General features: G+C 41.9%; 1 protein-coding gene across 1 annotated transcript in view; it reads right to left on the reverse strand.

The window, feature by feature from the left end:
- Positions 1-27,627, reverse strand: part of kcnb2b (potassium voltage-gated channel subfamily B member 2b) — a 93,708-nt gene extending 66,081 nt beyond the window's left edge. Inside the window, exons 1-2 of the mRNA XM_004546621.4 lie at positions 27,536-27,627; positions 25,840-26,551 (exon numbers count right to left, since the gene is read on the reverse strand). Coding sequence (XP_004546678.1) covers positions 25,840-26,424 — 585 coding nt within the window. The 5' untranslated portion in view covers positions 26,425-26,551; positions 27,536-27,627. The remainder of the gene's footprint in view (positions 1-25,839; positions 26,552-27,535) is intronic.
- Between the last annotated feature and the right edge of the window lie 242 nt (positions 27,628-27,869).

Genomic DNA, 27,869 nt, shown 5'->3' on the forward strand with positions numbered 1-27,869 from the left:
GATGTTGTAAATGTCACCAAGTAAACAGTGTGGACATCCACACAGATTCCCTCTGAGTGCTTCCTTGCACTCCTACAGAAGTCCATTAGCTTGTCATTCGCTTTCTTTATAGTCATTCAGCTTTTGCACATGGCCCGTGGCAGTATGGAGCAGCATGATCCACATGAATAACAATATCTGATTATTCAGACAGCAGCCAAGTGACTCAGCTGTCTCTACTGTATTCTATCATCTCATCTCTTCCTTCCTTTTCCTTCTGTCGTTCTCTTGCATCTCTGTCCAGCCACTTTTCTTTCCCTTCTTTCTTCCATTTATCTCCCTCTTTTATTAATCTCCCAGGTTATGGTCCATGTTGTTCATTTCACATCTTGTCCTCTTTTCTCTTCCTCCCTCTTCTTGTGTGTGTGTGTGTGTGTGTGTGTGTGTGTGTGTGTGTGTGTGCATTCTCTTGTGATGTGGAAAGGCTAACTTTGCCAACGGTCATGTTGGCTTGCTGTTGTGTGGGTGGAATCACAGAAGGATGAGGGGGAGTCTGCCACATTCATAGGACAGGTAGAGCACAGTGAAGTTAGTCCTGCTGTCGAGACAGAAATAAACCCTGGGACAGCGTTCCCACAGGGACCCCCTTGTCTGTTTCCACCTTAGAATACACCTCCAACTGGATATATTTAGACTAAATGGTCTTGTTCATATTTCTCCACATATTTCTGCCTTAAACTGTGAATGACTGAAGAAACAGACCAAGTCAAAAATACAAAAATACAAGCCTGTCAAAAGTTTAATAAGACATAAATCAACTAAAACAGAGCAGACATGAAAATTATAAGCTTTTCTCAAAATCAGTAACTTTATATTCATAAAGATTTCAAAGCCAACATGAAGCTGGACGTCTGCAGCCTGCAGCGTGAAGTTCTTTATCGGACCGCTTCTCTTCATCGTTACTTCCTGTCATATTTAAACATTTGCATTTAAACAAATCAAAAATACATAATGTTGCTTGGATCTGTAGACATGTTTTTAAAGTCTCTGCAGCCAAACTTGCAAAGTAGCAGCAGTAGGATATGTTTGGGTGCACTAGCTGTAACTTAATCCACCTCTTGCTATATGTAAAGCAGGTATACAGTAAACAGAGAGGCTGATCTTAATGAGGTAACCCTACACCATACTAGAGTCTGCTGCCACCAGTATGAAAACAACAATATGGGCATTATTCAGAATACTTCCTGTATAGTGGCTATTGACGTGAAAAGAGGATAACCAATAGTACAAATTAATTATTTGTGAAGTCAGTTTTTCAAATGCAAACAAAGAGCAGCAACATGGATTTACTGGCAAGTTAATAAAACAGCGAAAGCAGCTTCTGGTGGTCCACGATTGCTATGACGTGAATGGAAATGTGCAAGACGCCCATTTTTTCTCCTAACCATCACTCACAAAGTCAGCCAACATTGCAGTCATGCTTTCTAAAATGCAGTGGCCTTTGATGAGGGAAATAAGCGCCACAGAACTCCAAAGAGCTGTCCTAGTCAGCTTGTTTCACGTCTGGGCAAAGTGCACCTGAACAGTAAAGGTGGTCCTGTCACACGAACCAAACCAACTCATCAAAAGAACTCTGTCCTTTACTTTGCCTTTCGCTGCCACTCTTGCGCCTTTATTCCCTCCCTCGCTATTTTCAAAGGACTAACTTTTCTTTTTTTCCTGTTTCCTATTATCAAGAAGTCCTTTTTTCTCCCCCTTGATGAAATCAAATCCCCTCCCCACTCAAATACTGAGAAGTAGAAGCATTTTTATTAGCATAAATGCAAGGACAGATAATACCCCCCCCCCCCCCCCCCCCCCCCACCCTTCAGAGCAAACCCACATTCTGCCCATTTCTCCCCCAGTGCTTGCTTTCCCATGAGCCTCTTTGTGTCTTTCATTTCACCTCCTCTGAAGTGGGAGACCTGTCAACCTGAAACATAAAGCTTTAATTGTGGTAATGGAGCGCTACTCTGTGATGATTGGGGCCACAGGGATCACAGTTGCAGAAGGGTCACTGTGTTGCTAGCAAATGTTGGGAAACGGTGGCACTGATCGCGAACACGTGCAGAAATGCAGGTGCCATTAGTCGCCTACAGGACACTTACTTAGAAACCATTAGAGCGTTTAACAAAGGCTGTGTGTAATTAATGTAGGCATGATAACTTAGCTATCCTACTGTACCAAATGTTGTGCTACCAGTTCTGTGGCTTGGGGCTTTGTTTGATAATTACCCTGTTAATGAGAGTAAGAGGGGAAGCAGATCAAATCAGTGCAGATAACCGGGGTTAAGTGAATTCTAAAGACCAAAATGTCCTTTCGTATTCTTCTGATGTACTAATTACAACTCAACAGACCCATATGATAATCCTTGTTGCTGTTGCTCTTTGCAACAAAAAAGATTACAGTCTGGAGAATTAGGATCTATCTTGAGGAGATCGAATGCCACAGAAGAATAACAGATTCAAATGATGATTTCACTCAAGCCCAGATGAAATTTAAAACACAATATGAAGGACATGCAGTGTCTTCTGCTGTGAAGGATAGTTGGACCTGTTGTCCACACCTTTCCTCTATCGTGTTTTACTGTCACTCACAGATCAAGACCAGCTGGCTGATAACATCATGCCATTCCTCTGGGGAAAGCCACACTTAATAAAAAGGAACAAGGTGACGAGACTAGTAGGTTAAACAACATAGTTCTGCAGCATAAACCATGTGAGGCTCTTCCCCCTTTGTTTTTCCCCTAGGTTACTTTTCATAGGAGATTCAAAAAAGAACAGATGGAAATCAATCCGGGTAAAAACAGACAACAGGTGCTCTGGCTCTGTAGAAAGGCCAGGGATTGATCGGGGGGGAAGTGGAGGAGAGATCGTGGGCACGAACCAAGGCCTGGGCCAGTGGCCAGAAAGTACGCAGCTGCACAATTGCCACTGTCCTGGCCAGAGCTGCGGCGAGGCGCCTCCATCTTGTGCTCAGCGTGTCTAACGCGCTTGATCTGCCAAGTGCTCCTTTTAATTAACTACTCCATACAGCTGCATAATTACTCCTCTAACCTCCCCTAATCAGTCGCTCGCTGGTGCATACCATATTTTTCTGCCCTTGTTCATTGTTCATTACCTGGGTGTTGCTCATACTCAGAGCAAAGCCAACAGACAATGCAAGGTTGACTCTTTTGCACAATGGGGAGTGCGGGCTAAGTGAATGTCAGCGCTACTTTGGCACAAACCTTAAACGCAGGAAGAACAAAGACCGACACAATCACAAGAGTTATTGTCTGAGTGGGTTACAAGCTGCACGCTGTGTTCCCCGGTCGCTTCTGTTTGGATGTATTCACCAGCTTGTGCATGTTTTGTCTCTATAATCATGCAGCTGTATCACAGTAAGGAAAGAGACATAATTGCATGCTTTCTTTTACATTCATCCCAATCCAGTGGGAAGTGTGAAAGTATCCACTGTTGTCTTGGTTACATCTTCCGTCTTGTCTTTTCTTTCTCTATAAATAACTCTAAGGGGTATGAACTCAAAGGAAGCCCCCAGTGATATGAGTCAACAGTTGGAACACAGAGTTAGGCACCAAGTAGGAAAAGATAATGACAAAGTGTTAAAAATCACACTGGAAACAAGGAAAAGTGAATGCAGCCTTACAATGGGTATTAGGATTAGGAAGTGAGGTGGACACGGGAGATTAACTTGAACCACACAATCTGTCAGTATATCAATAATCAGGCCATGTTAATGAACATTACCCTCGTGTGCGTATCAGCAGACTAATACACAAAGCAACACAACACAATGGCTCGTGATTCCCATGCTTGTGGTAGCATGACCTTCTCTTAAGCCTGTGTAAGAGCAATCTCACACTGGAACAGAGCCGACGTGGATTCCAGTGTGTTGCTGCTGATCCCGGCTGGCAGGTAGGATTTAGCCCAGAATTTTAACTGCAATTTGTATTTAGATGCTCTGTTTTTAGTGGAGGTGTTGATGGTTGCATGTGTCGCACCTGTTTTCTCTGAAACTCATAGAACGTTATAGCAGTTTGCACCAGTTATATACAGTGTGTGGGTCAAGATACAGTACATTTAAGATGACAAGGTGACACATAGAGGAGACTGTGCACAGAGAGCTTTTTGAAGATTTCTGAAAATTTACACAACTTTTCAAGGCACAATTAACACAGTTGGTACAATGTGCCCCCATTTTCAATGATACTCTGATAAAAAAGAGTAAAAGAAGACTTACTACTGCAGCATCAAGTCAGTAAAACGTCTGGGATATTGAGCAGAGGGGGTTGATAATCAGCATTTCCCTCCTCATCTTTTCTGACTGTTTTTTCACTAGTTTTTATTTGGCTATTGTCAGTGTCACTACTGATATTACGAGGCGATGCCTGGACCTTGTAGAGGCTGCACAGGTAATCCAACTTCTCCAGGATGGCACATCAATATGTTGTATTGCCAGAAGGTTTGCGGTGTTCCCGGGGCTTTCCCAGTCTCAAGAGCATGAAGGTGATTCCAGGAGACAGGCAGTTACTCTAGGAGAGCTGAGCAGGACTGTAAAAGGCCCTTAACCCAGCAGCAGGTCCAGTATCTGCTCCTTTATGAGAGCAGGTTCACCGAGAGGGAAGCCATGGAGAACGTTATGCTGCCTGTAACATTAATCAGCCTGATCAGTTTGATGGTGGGTCAGTGATAGTCTAGGGAGGTATATCCATGGAGGGATGCACAGACCTCTACAGGGTAGGCAATGGCACCCTGACTACCATTAGGTAGGTCTAGCTACATTTTTACCTAGATTCCTCCTGGTGCACCACAGTGTTCAGCCTCATGTGACGTGAGTATGCAGGTTTCTATAGGATGAAGGAATTGATACAACTGACTTTGAATTGATGCTCGCCTGAATTAAATCCAGTGGAATACCTCTGGGACATTATGATTCAGTCCATTCGACGACGCTCTAAAGTATTTGTACGTCTTAAGGTCTCATCTTGGTTTTCCCCACAGGTGAAATTACATCTGTGCGTAGAAGAGTGAAAATGTGTTTGTGTGGACACTCCTCAACAGGTATTACTCCTGATTTCTACTGTAGGATTTTCTAACTTACAAGCATGTCGAATAAAATATCTCACATGCTCTTCTCTCTGTGTTACAGGTAAAAACATGCAAAGGAGCGGTAAAGCACACCTAACCCACAAGCTGTGGCTGTGTCATACTGGCTGCTCCCATCCTTTCCTCTGAGAGTTTTAACTGCCTGTCTGGGATGGCTGGGTGATGTCACTGATGCTTTCCGGTGCACTGCTCTTGTAATGGAGTCAATTTAGCTTCATGCTGAGCCATTTCTGTCCAGCCCTACCCCATGAAGGACACATTAGTGCCCCTACCCCACCCTCCATCCTTCAATCTCTTGTTTCTTCATCCCATTTCTATTTCACTATTTCACTTCCTTCTGCTCTCTCTCCATACATGCCGCTTTGCTCTTTTATATCCTTTACGTCCACATTTACATTTTGTTTTTCATGCTACAGCTCATCAGCTTGTTGCACCCCAACCCAACCCAATCCAATAAATGTGCTCCACCCATCAAAGATGTGGCCCTGCATGAGAATATAAACATAATTGCATTAAAGTCAAATGGAAACTGCAGCAAAAAGTCTTGATTAAATACTAATCAGTGGCACTGTGAGCAGTGATAGGGCTTGTAGCAATGTGTAGCACACACTCAGACCGAGAAAGAAGCTCACACACATATCCTCCATAGTCTGCAAGTGTATTTTGGAATAAAGTAAACATCACTCTCCCCGGGTTGTTCAGCTTCTTGGAAGCAGTTGTGTGGGAGTGTGTTGTGTTTAAACACCCCACTATCTGAGTCGAGCACTCCTGCTGCTTCCTTTGAAGCTGCTTCAACTTTCATATTCTCTCTGAACAAACACACACACAAAAACTTTAGCTTTAACCACAAGCATAAAACACAAGTTGCTCTCCATCACTTTCAGAGTCAGTTGTGGTCATTCCCTCTCCACTGTCTCTCCACCTTCCAGTATCTCCAAAAGTATGCAGTATTTTCCTGTAGTTCAATTTCAGGCATCAGCTTATTATTACGTACTTACACCCGTCCGACTGCTCGCTCCATCCCTTCAATTTCTGCCTGCTGCATGACCGCACAAAGGAGGGATTAAGTTATCAGGATGATAAAGTGATATTCATACACTTCTGTAGCTGCGCTAAATTTAACCTGTTGCAGTGGAGATTGAACTTTAAATAGCCCTGTCTGTGTTTATGCCAGATTAGTACTGGCGCATGCACGGCTCACTTGCTAATTTGCCTAATTTGCCTTGTGAGGTGGCATCAGATTAGCCGGTGTGATGACTTGCACTACTACCACGGTGAGTTTGCCATTTAGAGTCTTCCCAGAGGATACAAGCAGAAAAAAGGCCACATTTATATATAAATATATATATTTCAAGCACCGGTTATGTTCAACTGTAAGAAGTTAGAATACATAAAATAGCATACAATTTGGGCTGACAGGTTATATGTGGTCTCCTTCCCAAGGGATAGGTAAAACACAGGGCTGATTTCCCTGCTGGGTAAAAGAACAAGAGATAGGGGGCAGGCGTGTGGGTGGATGCCAGAAAAAGCGACTGTCATCGAGGGGGAAAGGAGAAAGTCAGATAAAGTAAGAGGTTAGAAAGAGGTGAAATGAGAATAAAAATGGGGAGAAACAGCCGTTTTTAGCTAACAATTTTAAACCTCATCAACACATTCCAGATCACAAACTTCCCGATATGTGTAGCATCCCAAACCAGACCTGACACGCTTACTTGGCCTTGTTTGTGCTTGTACCTACTGTACATTATGCTCTGTCACAGTTTCTGCTCAGTCGGCTAAAACGAAACATGTCCCCTCATGTATAGATATATTTATATGAACAACATAAACTCCGAACCTCATAATACCTGACTTGTGGCTCACAAGTCAGGTCAGGTGAAAAAGTGTTCACACAAAGCAGAGAGACCTCTGTGATGGGAGATTCGTGTCAGTTCATTGATAGCTGATGGGGGAAGCTTTTCCACCAAAAGAACATATGCTCTGCAAAAAAAAAAAAAAAAGTGCCACACTTCAATGCACAGGCTGAACACACAGGGTCATTAAACATTTAGCTCATTTTCCAGTGGCCAAGGAAGGGGGAAGTCACCAGCAGCATTGCCAAATATAACATTATTTCATTTGACAGCAATATTGATGAAACTTTTAGATTGAGCCGAACATCAAGTAAACTGAGTTAGGAAATTATTTAGGAGCTATTGATTTTCAAAATTGTGTTTTTCTTCCACAGTCAGTCTACTATGTGGCCTCACAATGAACACTGTGTGAGGCAGTCTCCAGCCGAAGGCAGCAGCATTAGAGGAGAGGAGCCCTGAAGTTATCAGTATCATCTCACAAATAGGAGATAGCCTCCTGTTACGGGCACAGAGTCACAACCTCAGCCACAGCGCCGTCGCTGTAAAGCTGTGTCGACTCCACTTCTTCATAATACGCTTTTATCCCTCCAACTGCTGCAGTCTGTTACTGTGACACAGTGTAGCTCACCTCTCGCTCTGTGGCTGTGGTAGTTCCCTGTTGTGGCTCCGTATTTCATTTTTTTCCTTCTTACCCCAAACTTCCCATTTATGTCTGCTAGCACTTTGTTGCAATTCAAGTAAATGTCGTGTCCATCAATATTTTATATCAAAGTGCATCCTTCTTACTAACTTCTTTAGAATAAGACTTCAGTGTAGCTGCCAGACACAAATGAATGTGTTCTCAAAGCACAAAGCAGATATGTCTAGCTAACAAGGTTGGAGACTTCATGATTACACTATTTAAGTTCAGAGGAAAAAAAACCTGTCTCAGCAGAACTGGAACTCATCTAGAGTCCATGTTAAAGAACAAAGGAAATGAAGGGAAATTTGTTTGACATTTACTAGTTAGATGGTATTTAATGTGTTCTTGTGAATGGAGCTCACACTTTCTGCAGAACACTTGAATTGCAATGTGCTTCAAATGATGCTGCCCATGCAATGTTCTACATGACTGGCTGCAGAGTGCCACATTTGCACTCCTACACAGTCAGGCAGGCATGCAAACACGCTATACGTACATGCAAGCAGTGTGCGCTAATGTAATCTGCAGGCTCTGTACACTGTGTCGTTTGGCACAGGCCCCTGCGGGGGCCAATAGGAATGCTCTTATACATCGTCTATTACAGCAAGTAAGTGAGCTACGCCTGCTGAATACAGGCAGAGATGTGACCACGCATGCATGGAAAAACACACTGCAAAAGCATAAAAAGAAATGGACCCAATATATTTTCAAATGACTGTATGTCCGAAGAACCTTTTACAATGATGCAAAATCCACAGTTTCTTCAATAGTCAACCACAGAATGCACATAAAGGAAAAACTATGGTCATAGAATATAAGGTATGATTCAACATGCCAATGACTCGGAAAATCAGGCAACTCAAAAAAATGTCCATTGTGTTAGTAAATATTTTACCTCTATTCTAGATTCAACATTAACATCAGTTTAGAAGGCTGTTACATCCCATCCATCCATCCAACCATCCAACCATCCATCTTCTTATTCAATTCAGGGTTGCAGGGGCACTGGAACTGACCCCAGCTTCCACTTCCACTGGGCAAGAGGTGGGGTACACCCCAGACAGGCTGCCAGTCTACTGAAGCACTGAGACAGGCAAGAAAAACTTTCACGTTCGCATTCACACCTTTGGCCAATTTAGAACCACTGGTTAATCTAACATGGATGTCTCTGGATTGTGGGAGGAAACTGGAGAACCCAGGGGGAACACACAAACTCCCACTACACAGTATATACTTGCATCAGTATTTACCTACATCAAGCAAAAAAGCCACTTTTATGAATAAACCATAAAATGAGATGTGCAAGTCTTGTCAGATATGCAAAGTATGTTATATATTGCATGTAGATAAGCTCTGTTTTACTTTTACAGTTACTATAAAACCAAACTGATGCTAGAAAGTTGTGCAAAATGAATGATGAAAGGTAAATAGCTGATTGATGTTTGCATGTGGGGTTTGACACTACAAATTACTGTTTTCAGATGACTTATGTAAGTCATCCGACCCACTGTTAACATTAACATACAAACCAATTCCTTCTTTAAGTCCACTTTTAACCTCTCCCCTTGCTGAATTTTTCTACAGAGACAGAAACGTTTCCTCCAGATTAGATTGTCAACCTCAGCAACCCATACCGTCCCTACGTGACTCCAACCCTTCCCCATTAAGCCTCTCCCAGCCAGGCCACACAGGCAATCGTTTTAATGAGCCCACCTATGGCCTATTTGGACTTAATCAGATTTATGTTAGTGATGCTAATTGATTCCTTGCCATCACGAGCGTGTGATTGTTGTGACAAGCAGGCGACTGGGACGTGGCAGCTGATACTACGGAACAGGGCTTTTAATTTCTGCCCTTAGACTTTGCTGTGCCGTCACAGAGGATTAAGGCAGCGGCACATCAGGTTGGTGGTGTGTGTGCTCGTCAGACAGACACACACAAGGCTGGATTTATACCTCGCCACGCCAGACTTAATCCTTGCAAAAACACAGACTTTGGCTTTCAATTAGAAAAGAGTAATTTGTGGAATTTTTTTGTGTTCAGTAAGACAAATTACACCACTATGATTAAATCAGTGTGACTCTTACACAAGGCAAAATGGTAAACATTTTTAAATTAATATTTATTAAACTTTTAAACTGTTAAGCATAAACAACATTCCTCTGGCACAACTTTCCACTGGTAAAGTGTGTTTGCTTCTCCAGACACATTCCTCTAACTCGGAGGAGATCCATTGGCTGTATAAACCTGTAAATGAGAGGGTTACTCATCTCAAGAAGAGAAATGAAGCAGTGCTAAAGCAAGCCAAAATGCAAACAATAACAAAAAAAAGCAAACAAATTTTGTATGTAAAATATTTCAGCATGCAAATTTGACTGTGTATGCTTCAATCTTTGTAGAATCCTGAGATAAATCTAAAGCGGTAGAGAGAATTGAAATGAAACTGGAAAATGTTATGTTTTTTTCTTCTTTTTGATTGGATTAAATTGTCCTCAGTCAGAAGTGCCTTCATCCCACATAGCAAAACTGGTCTGGCCTGGATCTGGCCCACACAATGTGCTTACACATGGCCCACATACCGCAAAGAATGATAGCGATTTGGTGGCCCAGATCTGGTTTGCCAGAGGTGGCCCACACATGGGCCAGCACAGGGCCAGTTGCAGACACACTGCTGGCCCTGTGCTGGCCCAGAACAGTTTAAGCTCTGGCCCCAAATGTCAGCCTAATGACAAATAAAATTTGAATTTGAATTTAATGTGTACCTTAAGCAAGCCATGTAATAACAACATGTGCCGGAAAATAATAGTGCAAAAGGAACATGTGAAACTTTATTCAGACAGTAAATAGACAGATTCTTATGCTTTTTCTACTCTCCTGGATTACTCAAAGTGCTCTATACAACACTCACACACTTTCTCTAAACTAAGGGCTTCCAAACTACATTCATACTCCTGACATACAGACTGGAGGAGCCAAGGATCGAACCACTAACCTTCCAATTAGTAGGTGACCTGCTCTACTTCCTGAGCTACAGCCACCCGGTGGTAAATATGAGTAAACCCTCACTAGGTTTTGGATAAAGTGTACACTGCATTTGAAACGTTGACTACAATAGCAGTATAGTATTGCAACATGGCATTTGGGTCTTCTAACTAAAATAGGAAACTAGGAACATAAATAGTGCCATCATTGCCAGACCTGGCCCACATCTGGTTGACATACATTCTGCCATGACACCAGTCAGTCAGAAGTACCAGCTTGATGCTGGATCCGGGCCAGACCCGTTTTCTATGAGCCTGGGCCACATAAACCAAACCACAATCGGGCCAGATATGGCATGCCATCACATAAGCAGTGCCATCTATGCCAGACCTGGCCCATATCTGGATGATATACCACTTACCATGCCAGAAGTCAGCCAGCAGTGCTGGCTTGACATCACATCCGAGCCAGACCTGTCTGCTATGTGGGATATACACTCCATTGGAAATGTTTTTCCAGCTTTCTGTTGTCCATTTTTGGTAAACCATGTTAATTTCTTTTTATATCTGATAGGGGTGACACCCAGTGTGGTCTTTGCTGTAGAGTATCTACTTCAAAGTTCGATGTGTACCACATACCTTGGCTGTAATGAGTCAGTATTTGAGTTACTGGTCCTTTCTTATCTGCACAAAGCAGTCTGGCCATTCTCTTCTGACCTCTGACATCAACAAGGCATTTTCACCAAGAGAACTGCTGTTCACTGGATATTTTCTCTTTTCTCTGTAAATCCAAGAGATGTGTGTGTGGAAAAATCCCAGTAGATCAGCAGTTTCTGAAACACTCAGACTGGTCCACCTGGCACCAACAACGATGCCACATCCAAAATCATCTATTTCACCTTTCTTCCCCATTCTGATGCACTGTTTGATCTTGAGCAGGTCATCTTGACACACTCAGGTTCTTGAATGCATACCTTGATTGCTGCCATGTGATTGGCTGATTAAATATTTGTTCTAACGAGAAGTTCAACAGGTGCAGTGGCTGGTGAGAGTATGTGCACATGGATCTGTGCTTAACAACTAAAAATAAGTATTAGTCTGCAAAAATCAAAGAAATGCAAGTGAAATTCTGGTCCCCAGGTCCTGAAAATTTTAATTTGGATTTATATTAATTCAATTCACAATGTACTAATCAAAACACGTCTCACACGTTTGTACTAATTTTTGACCATCTGCATCTACAGAAAAAGTCACATGAAACAGGACAATACTGCACACAAAAAAAGAGCTTCCAAACAAATCAGCTGTTCAGGTTCTTAAATGCAAGCTTTAGTTATTTCACCAAGGAAACACTGGATGGCCTTGAATTTGATCAGAGGAATACACACACAGACAAACAAATCTATACACGCATACATAAGATATTGCCTCTACAGTATGCTCTTATGCATATACAGCCAAAAGGTAAACTTTCAAGTGCATCACTTTGTAAATTACATTGCCTCCGCTGAAATTATGTTTAAAGGGCACGGTTTCATCGGCTGTGACATGTGAAGAACGAGAATGAGTGCGTACTGAAACAATAACAGATATGAGTCATGCATCCAAATGTGGACGAATCAATACCTTACTTGATCTAATGCTTCACATTATAATCCGCATTAGCCTTTGCCCTTTCATACTGCAGCTATATGTTTAAATGAGACCTCTTAATCTTTCCCTGTATTTCCAACTAGTGAAGAGAAAATCAAGGTTTTAGTGTGTGCATGATTACAAACGGATCTGTACTCCTCCATGTGTCGTAATGTGGTAACCTGGCAGTTTTGTTGGCATTTTTTAGAGATAAGCGTCTCCTTACTTCTGCCTCTAATAGCGTCAAAATGTAAAGAATTTTAATACAGAGCTTTATGATGTCCATCTGTTGCGTGGAATTAATTTTAATGCAGCTTTTAGGAGGTTAGTGTCACTCAAAAAGGGCAGAACTGTTATAATAATAATAATAATAATAATAATAATAATAATAATAATAATAATAATAATGATAATGGATTGGATTTATATAGCGCTTTTCAAGGCACCCAAAGCGCTTGATGGTATAGTTGGGGAACGCAAGAAGACAAAAAACGTGAGAATAGCGAGACTGGGAACGGGACAAAGGCGGCTGCTCCTTTGCCTCGTATCACCAGTCATCCATCAACATTAGTATTGTTATTTGCTTTTAGACACCTTATTCATTACCTTGTAATAGGAGGCAAAGCTAAAAATGCTTCAGAGTCTTAGGTGGCCTTTAGATACTGTCATGCTACTTAAGGGGGATTTATTGCAAAACAAGTATACTTTAAAAATCTTTATTTGGGCCAGTGCCAGGGAACAGTGGCCAACGCCAGTAAGTGTGGGTGCGAGGCAGATTAAAGATTTACAGCAGGTTTGGCTTATCCTAACAGAATATGTGGCAAGTTCAGTGAAAGGCAAAGGGGAAAAATGGCTACAAGGTGACATTTCAAAACATAAGCGAGAAATATGCATCTTTTCTCCTCAAATATTCTTTCTGCTGAGTCAGCACAGACTTCATTTACTCTTTGGGGAACTTGACCTCTTTTATTTGCACACGGCACCTACTCAAGTCATTATTATTACTTTATAAATCCGGGGACTTGAATAGCTCACGTGCAATCTTCTGCTCATATTTAAAGTGTTATGCACAATCAAAACACGTCTCACACGTTTGCTTGTTTGGGGTAATTTATGAACACCCCAACACAGTTTCAGAAAAAAAAACAAAGAACAACTTAAACTCCAAAAAACACAAGTGTAACTTACTAGGTTTTAAGACTTTGTGAGATAAATCTAATAATATCAACCCACCACCTGCTTTTGCCTTCTGGCTCCTCCGTGATTATCAACCTGCCTGCATGCGCACGGCACCAGAAAAGATGAGAGGAGGAGAGGCTGTGCCACTGCTGACAGACCTCACAACGCTATTGTGTGTATGTGAGTGTCTTCAAAAAAGATTCAGGGGCTATTTTAACTCATAATTCATACTTATATGTAAGTAGTAGAAAAAATAACCCAAAAGAGCCACCCCTGTTGAAGCCATTGTTGCATGTATATAACCTTGCTTATATTCACGATGTTCATGTTTTAAAAGAGATATAACACAATATAATCAGATCTAAATGTTAATCTTCACTTTCAATTCAGAGAGAGGGAATTCCAGCAAAATGTTAGAGAATTTGCACTCTAACAGTACTGGGTGCAAAAGCTTCCTGCTATGCTTGCTCTCTATGCAGAAGCAGTAATGTTTCTAATAACTCTGAAAGATGGTGTGTACAAATTTTGTAGTTTTACAGCACAGGCGGGATCCCACCATCACCCTAATCCATCTGATATCTTATTTTTTTGTTTCCCTTCCTGCACTTTAAAGGAAACAAGTGATTTGGGAGCAAGGGTGAATGATTGCAGGACACTAAAGTATGATGCAGGGCAGAGAAAAAGAGGCAAACAAGTATATTTTACACAAGAGATATGGATAATCAAAGGAGGCCGTAACGAGAGTCAACTTAATGGTGAGCCACTGAAGGCGAATCGCATGAAGGAAGGAGCTGAGATGCTGTAAAAGTAGCACCAAGTTCGGAAAAATAAACAAAGGGATCTAGACATAAAATACACAACATTGGTCACAGCTGAGGGAGAGAACCGGCAAACATCAGAAAGGCACACAAGTCTAGAAGCAGCACTGTATTTCATTGGCCACTGACGTTGCATTGTTTAAATAAAATGAGACTGGTGGACCTTTCAGCACACCGGTCAATACCTGAGAGTCACCCTATCGATTGGCAAGGTGCTGGCAAATGTCAACACCCAAAAGACCAAAAGTCTTTCCAGATCATGCAGATGGAGAACAGATCCTTCCTGAGCTGGCAGCAGCACATAAAAACACCAAGAAAAATTGTGCTGTTATGTCTCCGACAGCACTTCAGATAAGGCACAGATTTATTGGGCTTTTAGACTTTAAGATGAATGCAGACCTCTTTTAAATGTTTGCCTGCTGACAGTGGAGAGCAGGCATCTGCACCTACACACAGGGATACTGTTAAATGTGACATAGGTCACGTGGTCTGTGTGTAGTGTGTGTGTGTCATCGTCCCTGTGTGCACTCTGACCAGCCGGGGTCACTCTCTTCATTGGCACTAAGCTGATTACAATCACACTAGGGAGCCAAAGAGCTGTATCAAGGCCTCTTGTCACTTTGCCTCACTAGATACAAACTGTCCATTCCTGCTGAGGGCACATTAGTGATTTGTGTAAATGACTTATTGCTTCCATGAATGGCCTGGGAATTACATAGGAAGTGCCGGATGAACGAAACCTCGCCATCCCTCTTTGTAACTTATAGAGTCATGCTGTGCTTACTGTATCTTGTTGTGACAGAAAATGGAAATAAAGTATTTAGATTAACTTTCTCAGTAAGATGAAATTTAAGCATTCAAGCATGTAAAGCAAAGGAAAGTTACTGTGGTCAGCAATAAGGCACTCTGGTGGTGAGGCAAAAGATGTGGGAGGCTTGCGTCGAGCACGCAATATAATCATTTCTTCTGTCACTTCCTGGAGTGCGGGGAGACAGCAAACAGCTGGCAGCACTTCCCACAGAGACGCCAACGGCATGATGACACAAGAAAAAAAAAGTGATAAAAAGAGGGAAAGACGGATATGAAAATGAAGGCGGTCCAACAGAGGAGCTAAAACAGGAAAAAGACCGAAAAAAAGCTTAAGACTGGAGAAAGGAGGAGGTGGTGGAGATGAGGGGGAAACCCGTTTGCCCGGTCACAATCGCTTCTGCTTCATCAAGCCAGTATCCATGAGGCAACGAAGGCTACCAGGTTGCTTCAGCCTCGCTCTGTCGGTTTCCTTTTTTTCTATCAAGTCTTCAGAGGATCCTTCATAGAGCAGAGATTTCCAATACATCTCCCCTGTCTTGCAAAATCAAGCCCCTCTTTTGTTACTGATGCTCTGGAGACCCTGTGATTGCCCTAGACAGGACTTTCACAAAAGCCAATTTCACTGCTTTACTAAGTTTTGAGCAGAGGATAACACATTTTTAAATCTCGGCATAATTGAAAGGCAGTGTTTTCCCTGAATATGTGAAAATGTGAACTCATTTAAATGCTGCACTGCAAAATAGGAAATAATATTAGTGTCAGCGAGAATTGTTAAAGCATCTGTTATAAATGATACAAGCAGAAAATTAAGGAAGACACCTAATTGGAAAAAAGAAAATGATCCCAGTGGGGGGGAAAAGTATTTTGAAGGCAAGTTTTAATCAGTGAGACGTGAACCGTGCTGAAAATGTAGAGCAGAAGCATTTCCCTTAAATTTGCATCAGGGGTTGGCTGTGGGGGCTGAGGTACCAGCTGCTCTGCCTCACACACAGCCTGTATAGAGATGAATTGCTCCCTGGGTGTCGATAAGTCACCATGGCACACCATGGTCACCATGGAAACAATGCAAACACAGCATTTCTGAGGAAACAAGTAAAATGAAGTTGATTACACACTTCTTTCTGACTGAAAGGACTCTTCCTCCTTAGGAAATCCCCTCTTATTGTCAGGATTTTCAATGCATATTCAATGTTTTTGTTTTTTTAAAAGCAGCGATTCTGCTTTTATGGCACCTCAGATATCCAAAAAAATACTAAGACAATGCACAACTGCAGTTCCTGAAGCAGCCACCTGAGGCTGTTCTCAAAAGCCAAGCCAATCTCAACGTATCTATCTATAACAAATTTTCCCTTCATAACCGCTGAACTGAGCTAATTATTTAAATGGTGTTAAGGCTTAAAGTTATGCATAGGGGTATTGTTGCTTTGAGTGACTGTATCCAGTACGCTGCGTAGATCAGGACAATTAAATCAAATGTAATCAAAAGCGACACTCAGAACCTCTAACTAATCTCACCCACGTTGGTTTTTCTGGGGGTTTTTTGTTTTTAAATTTTGTTAATACTTCCTCTGTTATGAAGCCTCACTTGTAAAACATTGTGAAATGTCTCATCAGGTCACTGAGCAACTCTAGCAGATTCTATCAAATAAAAATGCAGTACTTGGAAACATTTTTACCAAACAGAAAAACTAAAAAGCTAAAATAGTTTCAGGGACCAAAGTAATTCCACAAATCTGTTCCTATACACAAGTGCCCAAAAATATCCCAGCTGTAGAAGTTGAGTATTTACAGTACAGACGTACTGAACTAGGAGTGAACTAGCTCTAACTTTGAGCCATGTGTACTGTTTGCAGTGTTTTCGTGCGTTTCTGTGTGTTTGATTTTATGAAGCGTTATAGGCTGTTGTGAAGTTCTTATAATAATAATGTATTCAAAAAGTCCGCTCTTTGGTTATGCAGAGTAAAATAGTTTTTACTTTTATGTTACATAGCACCATACAATCTATGGATGAACCTTGCTAGCCATTCTTGCTAAAGTTAGCTGACAACTCTGGATCCCACCCTCTCATCTAAATGCTGTCCAAAATAACGTGCCTGGGGTCACTTAATAATATCTAAGAGTCACAACTGGATTTCAAACAAACAGTGGGTGATATCTTAATTTATACCATACATCTGTTTTCTAGGTAGAACCAGCAGCATACTGTCCTGCACTCAGGATGCACTTCTCTGATGACTGGTAGTCAGTCACACACATGAAGGACAGGGGCCAAATATAAACACCACAATGAATACTAATGCACTCCCATGTCAATGCTCCCAAGATGGAACAGCAAGAAGGATCACAATTCAGCTTTCACGCTGCAGGGAAGTAATGACAGAAATGTGGAAAGAATGGAAAAACAGAGCAGAGAGAGGAAAGGGCGCGGGAGGTATATAGGAGGAAATGGATGATTGTAGGGTGAAGGTGATAAAAAGAAATGTAAAGGGAGGCTATGAAGAGGGTGGGGAGACTATTAAATGGTATGGAGACAACAGCATCTCACTCGCTGTGTTGTGAAGCCCATAGAAAGCTGGCTCAGCAGCATTTGAAGGTTTTCAGATAAAGAGGTGTGTTATTGTGTGTGTGTGTGTGTGTGTGTGTGTGTGTGTGTGTGTATTGCACATAGACGTGTCTGCTTGTGTGTTTACTGAGGGCAAAATGCGTGTCTTATTCAATGTATGTGCAGAGATTTGGAAGACTGGCTGTGAGCTCAGCATACACAATGTGTGTGTGTCTGTGCAGGGGGGACTACTGGAGCACGTAAAAGAGACCCGATGCTCATAGCATTTAGAATGATGACTCTCTTCTCGCACCTGTCGTCTCTCCATCTCTCCCTATTCCTGATCTCTACTGGGACAAGAAAAAAGAACAACAGACAGGGTGAGCAAACTTCCCTGAGAGACAGCAGTGGAGGAAACAGGGAGGAGATGAGGAAGGCAGGAGGAGGAAGGAACATATTAACCTCTTACTCTGGGCGTCACTCGAGCTGCCAGCACTGGGCAGCGCTAACCCTCGTTGGTGGTCCATATGCAGCCACTCCCAGCATTTCAGTGGGGTTTATGTAGGAATTTGATGGCAGTCAGATCTGAGGTATGCCCTGTGCAACGTGGAATATATGGAAGAAATTGTTTATTGCAGAGCTTTACAAAGCTTTGCAGCAGAAGGCAGCTGTTTTTGGCATACAGACTCTTACCCACTGTTGCGCACCACCTGTCGTGTACAAAAAGGCAAGAAGGAAATGCTAATGATGTGAAACATTTGGCAGCCAGAGAGCCAAATAGTTTCCACAGCAGCTGGTAGAGACCAAAAATGAAGCAAAAGGGTAGTAAAAACAAGTTAGATTTATTATGACACACAGAAAAATTTAATTAGAGCCCAATCAATACAGTGTTTTTAGGACTGATACAAATACTTTTTTATTTTCGGTACTCCAGTAATTTTCCAATATTCCATTTTTTTTCTTTCAGACACACAAAACAGTTATGTGGCAGGGGTGTGGTCTGGCCTGTTGCAGTGGAGGGGTGTTACAGTGAGCTCTCAGGGCAGTGCCGTGGTGTGGCAGAGAGGGCAGGTGTGACCGCTCTAGGTAATCCTCTTCTTCTTCTCTGTATGCTTAAATAGTGACGGCAGGGACGGAGAGGAGGAGGAGGAAGTAGCTGCTCCTGTGCGACTGGTGCCAGAACATCAAAATACAGTTGCTTAAGCGAAAATAAAAACAAACCTTTAGTGCATGAAATCCAGTGTGCGTGTCGGGTTCTTACAACAAGTTATTTATTTACTTGCTTACACGACGTCCGACTTTGCTCAGATCCGCTGTTTGTTGTGTTCCAAACATGGTTTTCCAATGGGAAAGTTGCAGCGTGCCCTCTGGTGGAAAAACTATGCAACATCAACACTCGTGATATGGTTGAAGGGTGTTTCTTCCGTCTCTTCGTTACTTTTTAAATATTAATATATCGGTTATTATAAATGTTGATACTGATAGACTGGAAAGTAGCTACCAACTAATAGTATTGGCCTGTTGATAAATCAATTAGGTCATTGTCTAAATAAATTTTTCTTCATTGTTCAAAGGACAGCTATTGCTCCAATTTTTTTTTTTGATTTAAAGTTAAAAATAGAAATTCAATTTTTGTGGTAATAATTTTATTATTCTGCAATTAAAGTATAACATTAGGGAAATTTAATTGACCACTCCCTCTAATATACTATCACTATACAGGGTAATTTATAAGTTAATTTATTAAATATAAAAATAATGGAAGAACAGTATAGCTGTACCAAGCTTGCTCAGTTGTAGGTGAGGTAGTAAACTGAGGGTATAATAGCACAGTTACTTAATAGACTTCAGCTATCCTCTCACACCATCTGGCCACTCATTAGCTTTGGTTTGTATTGACCTTGTTGTTTATGCTTTAGACCAATGCTTAAAAAAGAGGATTTGCTTGTTGATCTCCTTTTCTGTATTAGTTAAATTGTGTGGCTAACATAGTGAGGATTAGACGTGCCTCACGAGTTTCACTTAATGATGTCTTCATTCATGAATCACTACACGCATGGTCAACTGCAATTAGCCGTAAGACAGGCCCCTGGGCTCTTTTGGGATGCCATGGTCACTGAGCTGCATTCAAACTGTAATTCCTCTGCACGCAAAATCCCACTGGTGATCATAACTAAAGAAAGCAGCACTGGGTTGTCACAGAAGTGTGTGTCACAATAAACGCATACACTGATGGAGGGGAATTTTTGAAATAAAATATACAGCAACAATTTAGTACTGAGACAGATGAACTTTATGTGCCGTCCCCCTATTTGTCTTCCCCAACCTCTTTTGCATCACTATACACGTTCCCTCGCAGATACAAGGCTTTGTTTGGATCAATAAAGAACTGCAGTGTCCTAACCTCCCCCTCATTTTAAATATGACCCTGGGATACCTCTGCTGTAAAATCCACATGAGAGCCAGTCTGCCTCTTAGCAGTGCAGGATAATCTGACACAAGCTCAATTTTCGGGGTATTTCAAATTAAAAATTGCTTTTGCGTAATCAAATGTCAGTGTAATGTTATCTGTGTGTATTTTATGCCACACTTACCACTATTTCTGTTCATGTAGCGGTCGATTACAGCAATCTGAGAAAATCAAACACACCTAAGGCATGAGTGTAAACCCTTATAAATAAATGCAGTATTACATTCGAGCTGCAAAGCAGGATTTCAGAAGTTTTAATGCAATTTTATTCCTACAGAGCCACGTGAAATGACCCTGTCAACAGATGTCATAGTACTCATCAACGTGGAATGCTTTTGTTAGGAAAGTTGATATTTGCTGCTTGGTAACATAACTATAAATTCAGACAGCACTAACAAAACAAAGGACAGTGGAAAGTACTCTACTGCTTACAGCGCTAGTGCCATTTGTTGTCCATGTGTGGAAATTCATGTTTAGAGTGATTAAATAGCAGAACAAACTGGTGAGTATTCAATGTGCATACAACAAATCAGCCACTTCTCAAAGAAAACAATAGAAGACACCATCAAAAAACGCTTTAAATGAAGGAACATAAGCACTTCTTTTTATAGATGAAACTGCTCCAGAGTATATTTTGAGGGAATGAAAATCCATTGCTTGTTATTGTCAGGGCTCTTGCAAAGTTCTTGTTATCCCCAAAACAATATTTGATCACTGCACAAGTGATCGCAGCCAAAGATCATCTCAAAAATTATATTTTGTTGCAGGTGACATAGAGAGAGAAGAAAGGCAGTGGTGGAAGGGGTAAAGTTTTTCCTGGAACATCCTGATGACAAATGCTTCTGCCTCTTCTCATGGCGGGACTATAAGAACTCATGCCACCTATAATCTAGCAGGTTCTTTCTTATCTGATTATGAATGCTGGGTAAAGAGGATTTAGGTGCTGGTGTCTAAATGCTAGGCTGTACTGATTAGAGGCCTGATGGAAGGCTTATGCAACGAGGAGACTACACGAGGAGAGAAGGTGCGCTCTGCCCAAATGACAAACTCGCTCCGGCTATGCATCCTGATAACTTCTTCAAATGTAACACGATAACTCCCATAGATTTGAGTTACCATTACTTCCTGTACATGGATGCATTGCTTGAAAAAACAAACAAACTTGGAGACAAAAATAGTATTTGCAAAGTCAAGGTCGGTATCAATCGGAGAGGCTTTTCACAACATAGGTAAAAAGTAGCTAGAACGCACATATTTCCCCAACAAGCTGAGTTTTTGTCAATAATATGCCAGCACTTATATATTTAAACTTCTGAGAACAGACCACGAGTCAGGCAGAGATGAAAGAATGATTATGGAAGACAGATTAGCGGGTCCACCTGCTGCTTGAATCTGACACAGAGAACGTTTGACTTAATGCTGACGAAAGGCCACGCTCATTTTTCCTTTCCTCGTCTCCACTCATCTTTGACTCAGGCAATATCAGAAACTCCATCGATGTACACACAAGGCCAAATGCTCACTTCAGTGCTATAAAAGCCTGGAAGGAAACAGATGGATGGACGGGAAGGGGTTGTCTGCACTGATGTGAAACAACGGGCGGCATCAAACGCCGTGGAGTCGTGCCACAACAGTATGCTAATTGAATTTGCTCCTATCACATCCAAAGCTACGCATTAATATTGTCACTTCTGCAGTCTCACATGTCCCGTTCTATATGCGATTCTATAAATGAGCCAACAAAGCCAAACAGGCAGTGTGTACTGTGGATTTAGCGCACCACATTGAGACGGATGATTATGACAACACTGAAATTCACACAGTGACATTTAGGATGCGTGTTACAGTAAGGTATTTTGTTACAGCTTCCTTATACGGTGTCATCATCATCATCATCAACAGTGGACCGACTTTGGCTGCTTCCAAGCGTGGGAGGACCAAACAGCACAAGGCTGCGCCCATGCAGTCCCACTGCTTACCATTTCCACTAGCTAGACTAGCTTATTAGATAAAGGGGAGAGTAATGTTGCACATCCACATTAGGAGCAAGCATAGGGCTGGACATGGCCTGTGTGTGTGTGTGTATGTGTGTGTGTGGGTGGCTGGCTGGCTGGCTGGGTAGGGAGGGTGGGGGAACAGAAAGAAACACTGATCTCTTTAAAATGCTCTGAATCCTCTGCTATTATTTTTCCGGGGCTGCCCATATAGACTTTCTCTTTTAGAGTCACTGGTGTATTAAAGCTCTAATACTGTGCATTACATTATTAATATTCTAAAAGGTTTAACTGCAAGCACTGCATGAAACAAATTAAGATTAAGAAAAGATGCTGCTCTTGCATACTGCACTATTAAAACTGAGCACTGTATGCACCCATGTCACGACTAATAACAATAATTTTTAATATTGACTAAACCGCTAAGATCTGTAGCAACTGTTCGTTAACATCGTGATACTTATTACACGATTTGGTTTGGGGTTTTTTTTTGCATACCATTGTGTTTATTTGAAGGCAGAAACAAATGTATTGGAGCCATCTAATCACATTTTCCATCTCACTGACAAAAAACACTTCAAGTGGAAAAACACAGGCAGGTTACAAACTGCATGCACAAGTTACATTTGCCATCTTGGCATCATGACTGTTAAAGTGCATTTACACAGAGAGACATCAAGGCAAAAATAAATTCATATTTCCCAAAGCAATCCAGCCATTTTAATACGACTTCCTTGTGCAAGCTAGTGTTAAGAATATTTGCTGTAGAACTATACCCATGACTCATTATAAACAAAAAAGGTCGGGGCAGCACTAAGTCCTTCTGGCTCAATATCAAGGATGACACGTTCTACTGGATTACAAGAAATTATAGCCTCAAGGAGGGAAAAGATGCAAACACCATCTTAGGTTTTATTTTTCAGAGCACAACTGCCACTAAATTATTATATACAGTATCTAATTGACAAGTAGAGATAATATAAAAAATGTATATACGTGTGTGTTTGTGTTTGTATTTACAAAGAGAGTGCAGTGACAGCATTTTATGTAAGAGGTGGAAACTATATTATTTGCATCTATACTGATTTACTAAACAATATTAACATTTACAAACAGGTTCTTTTAATTTTTTGCGCTTGATATTAAAATGTACCGACTGCACCTCTGTTTAGAAAACAGCGCAACTTTTTGTAACTCCCCATAAAGCTAACCACAACTACGAGCGCTCACACACCGTTTACGAAATCTGTCCCTTACATGTGTGATTTAATTCAACTCGCACTACAGTGCACGAGCCTGGAAAATCTTTTCTTCTACATGAAATTCTCGCACGCCAAACACCCGACAGTGCCCTCCCGTCCCACCCACCCACGCAAGAGGGCACTAAACCAAAAGTCACAGCAACATTAAGAAGCCACCGCACTGCAGAGTGTTCTCTTTCTTTGGACCATTCATAATTCACTGAGAAAGATTTGCAAAGATCCAGCTCAGCATCCTGAGGCGTAACTTACATGACTTCATCTCTTGCATCACTCTCTCTCTCTCAGGGCTTTCCTTTGCCACTATCTTGTCCACCGCAGCTCTCCCTTCACTTGTGGCTCTCTCTAAGCACCTTTTTTTTCTGTTTTGGTGCAGTGTGTGCTAGGCTTCTGCCTTTTCCCTTCCTCTGCCAGTGCTCCCAAAGCATGAATGAAATCCTGAAAGAATGAAATCCTAAATTGATGGACCCTTCTGAAAAGGTCGGCCCTCTTATGCGTTACCTTTATTTAAGGGCAGAGCAGGCCAGCGGTAGCATTAAGTGTCAGACTGGGTTCCTCGTAAATCTCATAAAGCCTGCTTTACAGAAAAACAAAGAGAGTGAAGGGAAGGTGTATATTCTATGCCGTAAGACTCTGTGATTGCATTTGACAAAGGGCTCATATTGCTTTGAATAAAAGCACATTGCTGTGTACCAGGCTTGTAATGGCATTTCCCTGGTAAAGGGCTTTCAAGGCACGTACAATATGTGCCCCATAAAAGGCTTCCCTGACCTCAGGGAGCTGCCATCTGACAGTCCAGCAGCCCTGGCAGGTTATTTCCAAATGTACTTTCAACTGCAGATAACCTTAGTGAAATCACAAAGCCGAGGCATTAGAGTCACATTCAAGCTCGTCTTGCAAAGCAGTCTGCAGAACGTCAGTGCCATTTGAATTAGGGAGGAATTTCCCTTTCAGGTTTCACAGGCTTTCCCCGTGCAATAGTGTACAGGTCAGCAATACGTAGACGTGTCTGACTAAGGGACTATACTTGGACTTATCAGTTTAAAATCCACACACATATCAAGTTACTACACTGCTATCACCAAGGTTTGCCTTAAATTAAATATTGCCAGCTCTTTAATTAACTTAGGTGATATAAAGCTTCCCCCGTTGAGGATGAAATCAATCATCGAGGTGAGGCGGGGTCCTCGTCAGTCACATATCACTAGTTGATGTGTGGGTAAACAAGCTATATGGATATAATACAGGAAGGCAGGAGAAAAATAAAACATCTATAGCAGCCTGTAAAATGAGCTGAACTTTATGCATTGAGAGTCATTACCATTTTTTGCCATTTCAAAGCTGAATATTGCACCATAATTTTAGCACCGGGGGTCTAAAATTGAATCGAGCACGAATTCCAAACTGTCCCAGTCGAAGTGAAACAGCTTTTGCTTTAATGGAAAAGGGCTCAGAACAATGCATCATCCAACGTGCACTGTACAGTACATCCGACGGGGATGATGTTTCTTGGGTCACGCACGCAGGTCCCTGTGTTTATGATCCTCTGACATGGAATATAATCCCGATGAGCCCTGCCCCGCCTGCACTGCTTGATGATGGGATCAAGATACTAAATTATCAGTGATTGGATTTCATCAAGGCTGACCATCCTAATTGAGGACTGAGTGAGGGTGGAATGAGAAGGTGGAGGAGGAGGAGATGTCATCGTTTTACAAGGAGCAGCCATGACAACATGGCAAGACAGTCACTTGATGTCTGTAGTATTTATCATGTTGATTCGGGGCATGAATGAACACGGGGCTGTATGCGACTGATGCAGCATTTTTCTAAACATGTGGAAAGGTGGGTAGCAGCTGCACCGATGACTACCTCAGCCCTCAGTCACACCAAATAAAGATGCCTTTATTTATATACAAGTATTTATAAAACAGGGCTATAGAAACTGTATTTATCGATACGTATGCAAGCACCTTATGACATTTTCCTGACTCAGTCTGACTGAGAAAGAAGTACATCTAATCAGTAAGACTTACGCATAATAGAGCCACATGAGAATATATACTTGTACCGCTCTGTCCAAGAAATGTACCGTTTTACAAGCCATGAACAGATGTGGTCTATTTTATCCAGGCAAAGAAAGCCAGACCAGAAGCTGACACTTCTACCGATTATTTCATCAAAGCAAATGAAGTCAAACTCTTTCTAGTTCAGTGATTCCCACTCATACTAGAACTGTGCGTTTTTACTTAAGGATGATTTTTCATCCCTATATTCTGCTTTTCCTCCATCCGTACAAATTGTTATCCAAAGACAGCAGCTTTCACTACATTTCAAACCGATGAACTCATCAGTATTTTTGTTTTTACAGGATAGATCTGGCCTTTGATAACCATGTCTGCAATGTGTTGTGATCCAGGGAGCATGTTCAGCTTTGAATGTGAACATGAAATGTGAGACGGTGTGATCGCACTTCCAGTTTGGGTTTCCTACCTTGGCAGCCACTGAGGAGTTGGGTTTCTCCAGGAGATCCCACAGTTTCTTCCTCTTGTCCGGGCAGCAGGTGTTATCAAACTCTCCCTCTCCCTCCCTCTCCCTCATTGTCTCTGCCTCCCTCCGCAGTTCCTCATTCATCTGCTCTTTTTTCTGGTGGTAACGGGCCTGGCAGCAAGACTCCAGGTAGATCTCATCAATACCCCAGTAGTCTAACTCCTGGCCAAACGACAGGGCGCACATCTCCTCCATCATGTGCAACTTGCCAGTGCGGTAAAAGTTCAAAATGGAGGTGAAGGCCCCTGGGTGCCGATCGAAGAAGTATTCGTTCTCGTTCAAGCTGTAGTCGTCACAGATTTCCATCAGGGACTCGTGGCTGTTGCACTCTCGAAGCTTGCCAAGCCGGGTCCTGGGTAGCCGATCCAGGGTCCGCCACAGGACTTCATGGTTCAGACCCCCGACGTTAAGGCGGACTCTGCGGGAGCGGGCTTTGGTGCGGATTATGTCGATGGGCTCAGGGGGAAGCGAGGGAGCAGTTCGGATGTTGATTGGCTTAACTCCGATTGGTCCGAGTTTCTCAGCCATGGTGATGGAAAAGGAGACTTCTGGGAAGATGTTAAACTGACCTCCTCACCCCCCCGAAATATGGGAAAATAATTTAAAGCTCTTATGTCGGTTATGTTGGCTCGTCTTTAGGCAAGTCCCTCCATGGCTGAGAAAACAAAAGAGAGAGGGTGTGAGATGAGTGAGTGACTGATGGCACATTAGTTAAATCAATTGCAGCATCAAAAGAGACACATTTCACCTCCAAAATTAGAAAACAAATGCGATCTCTTCAGTTGGGAACAGTCACCTGTTACTTCATATTGTCAAAAAATAGCATCAGCCGTGCAGCGTTATTGATCCCACATTTCTATGGTGTTAGGCAGAATCAATGATTTTGTCAATATGGCTGCTTTGCTTTGCATTCCACTCCAGCAGCGTTGTAGTGAGGAAATGAACTCCTGCTACTTTCTGTGGCACCCCAAATGGGTCATGTGCCATTATTGTTTAGATGCACCAATCTGGAGGCATGTGAGGCAACAATTTTTAACTTCTCATTATCATATATCATTAGTCATATTTTTTCAGTAAAATTTAACTCCCTGCACATAAACAAAAAGCTACTAAGGAAAACTATTTTGACTGGGATGTATATATATATGTATAAAATTCAATATTTTATAATTAAAAGTTGTAAATATATCCCTTTTACTAATTAGCCGCACAAGGGTTTAAAAAATAAATTAAAAACATAAAAAATAATGAGAAATAAGTCTATGTAGCAGGGAATGATGGGAGTACTCCTGGATGCAACAGTTTTTAGTTACATCCCCAACTGCCGTATTATCTGTATCACGAATTTGCCACTAGGAAGCCAATTTTAAGATCTACATGGATGTGTATAAGAGGGGCATGCACAGCGAAATCGCGCGGATAATATAACTGTAGTATAATCGCATACCTGTTACACTGCTGTTTTTTCTTATCTGTGTTCAGTCCACCACCTACCTTCAATCTAAACCAGTCTAACAATCCCTGCTGCTCTGGTAGCGCACATTCGTTTTCGACTCACTTCAAAGTAGAGTTTAAAAAAAGAAAACAAAAGAAAAAAAAAGAAAAACAGCAGAATATATGGTGTAAAAATGAGTCTCACCTTGCCTTGACAAACCACCTTTTGCATGCAAACTCCTCTTGTTCCTGAGGGAGCAGAGGACGGAAAGGGAGTCGGGATCTCCCCTTCAGTCAAGCGGCTATTGCTGTAGGAAGCACTCCGCCGCGCAGAGAACGCGCGCCCCACATTTTGTGTGAAAATGAGTCGAAAAGAGAAGAAAATAGCGTCAACGTCTTCCTCTGAAAATGTTCATCGGGAGAACGGACAGTATCGTTTCGCCATGGGAACGCCGAGGAAATGAGTCCTGCGCCTTCATCCAAAAGCTTGAAGACAGGGGCTCTGAATCACTGTAACTGCAGACGTAGAGCGCGTAAAA

The sequence above is a fragment of the Maylandia zebra genome, linkage group LG9 (genome assembly GCF_041146795.1).
Source record: "Maylandia zebra isolate NMK-2024a linkage group LG9, Mzebra_GT3a, whole genome shotgun sequence".
Taxonomy (NCBI): domain Eukaryota; kingdom Metazoa; phylum Chordata; class Actinopteri; order Cichliformes; family Cichlidae; genus Maylandia; species Maylandia zebra.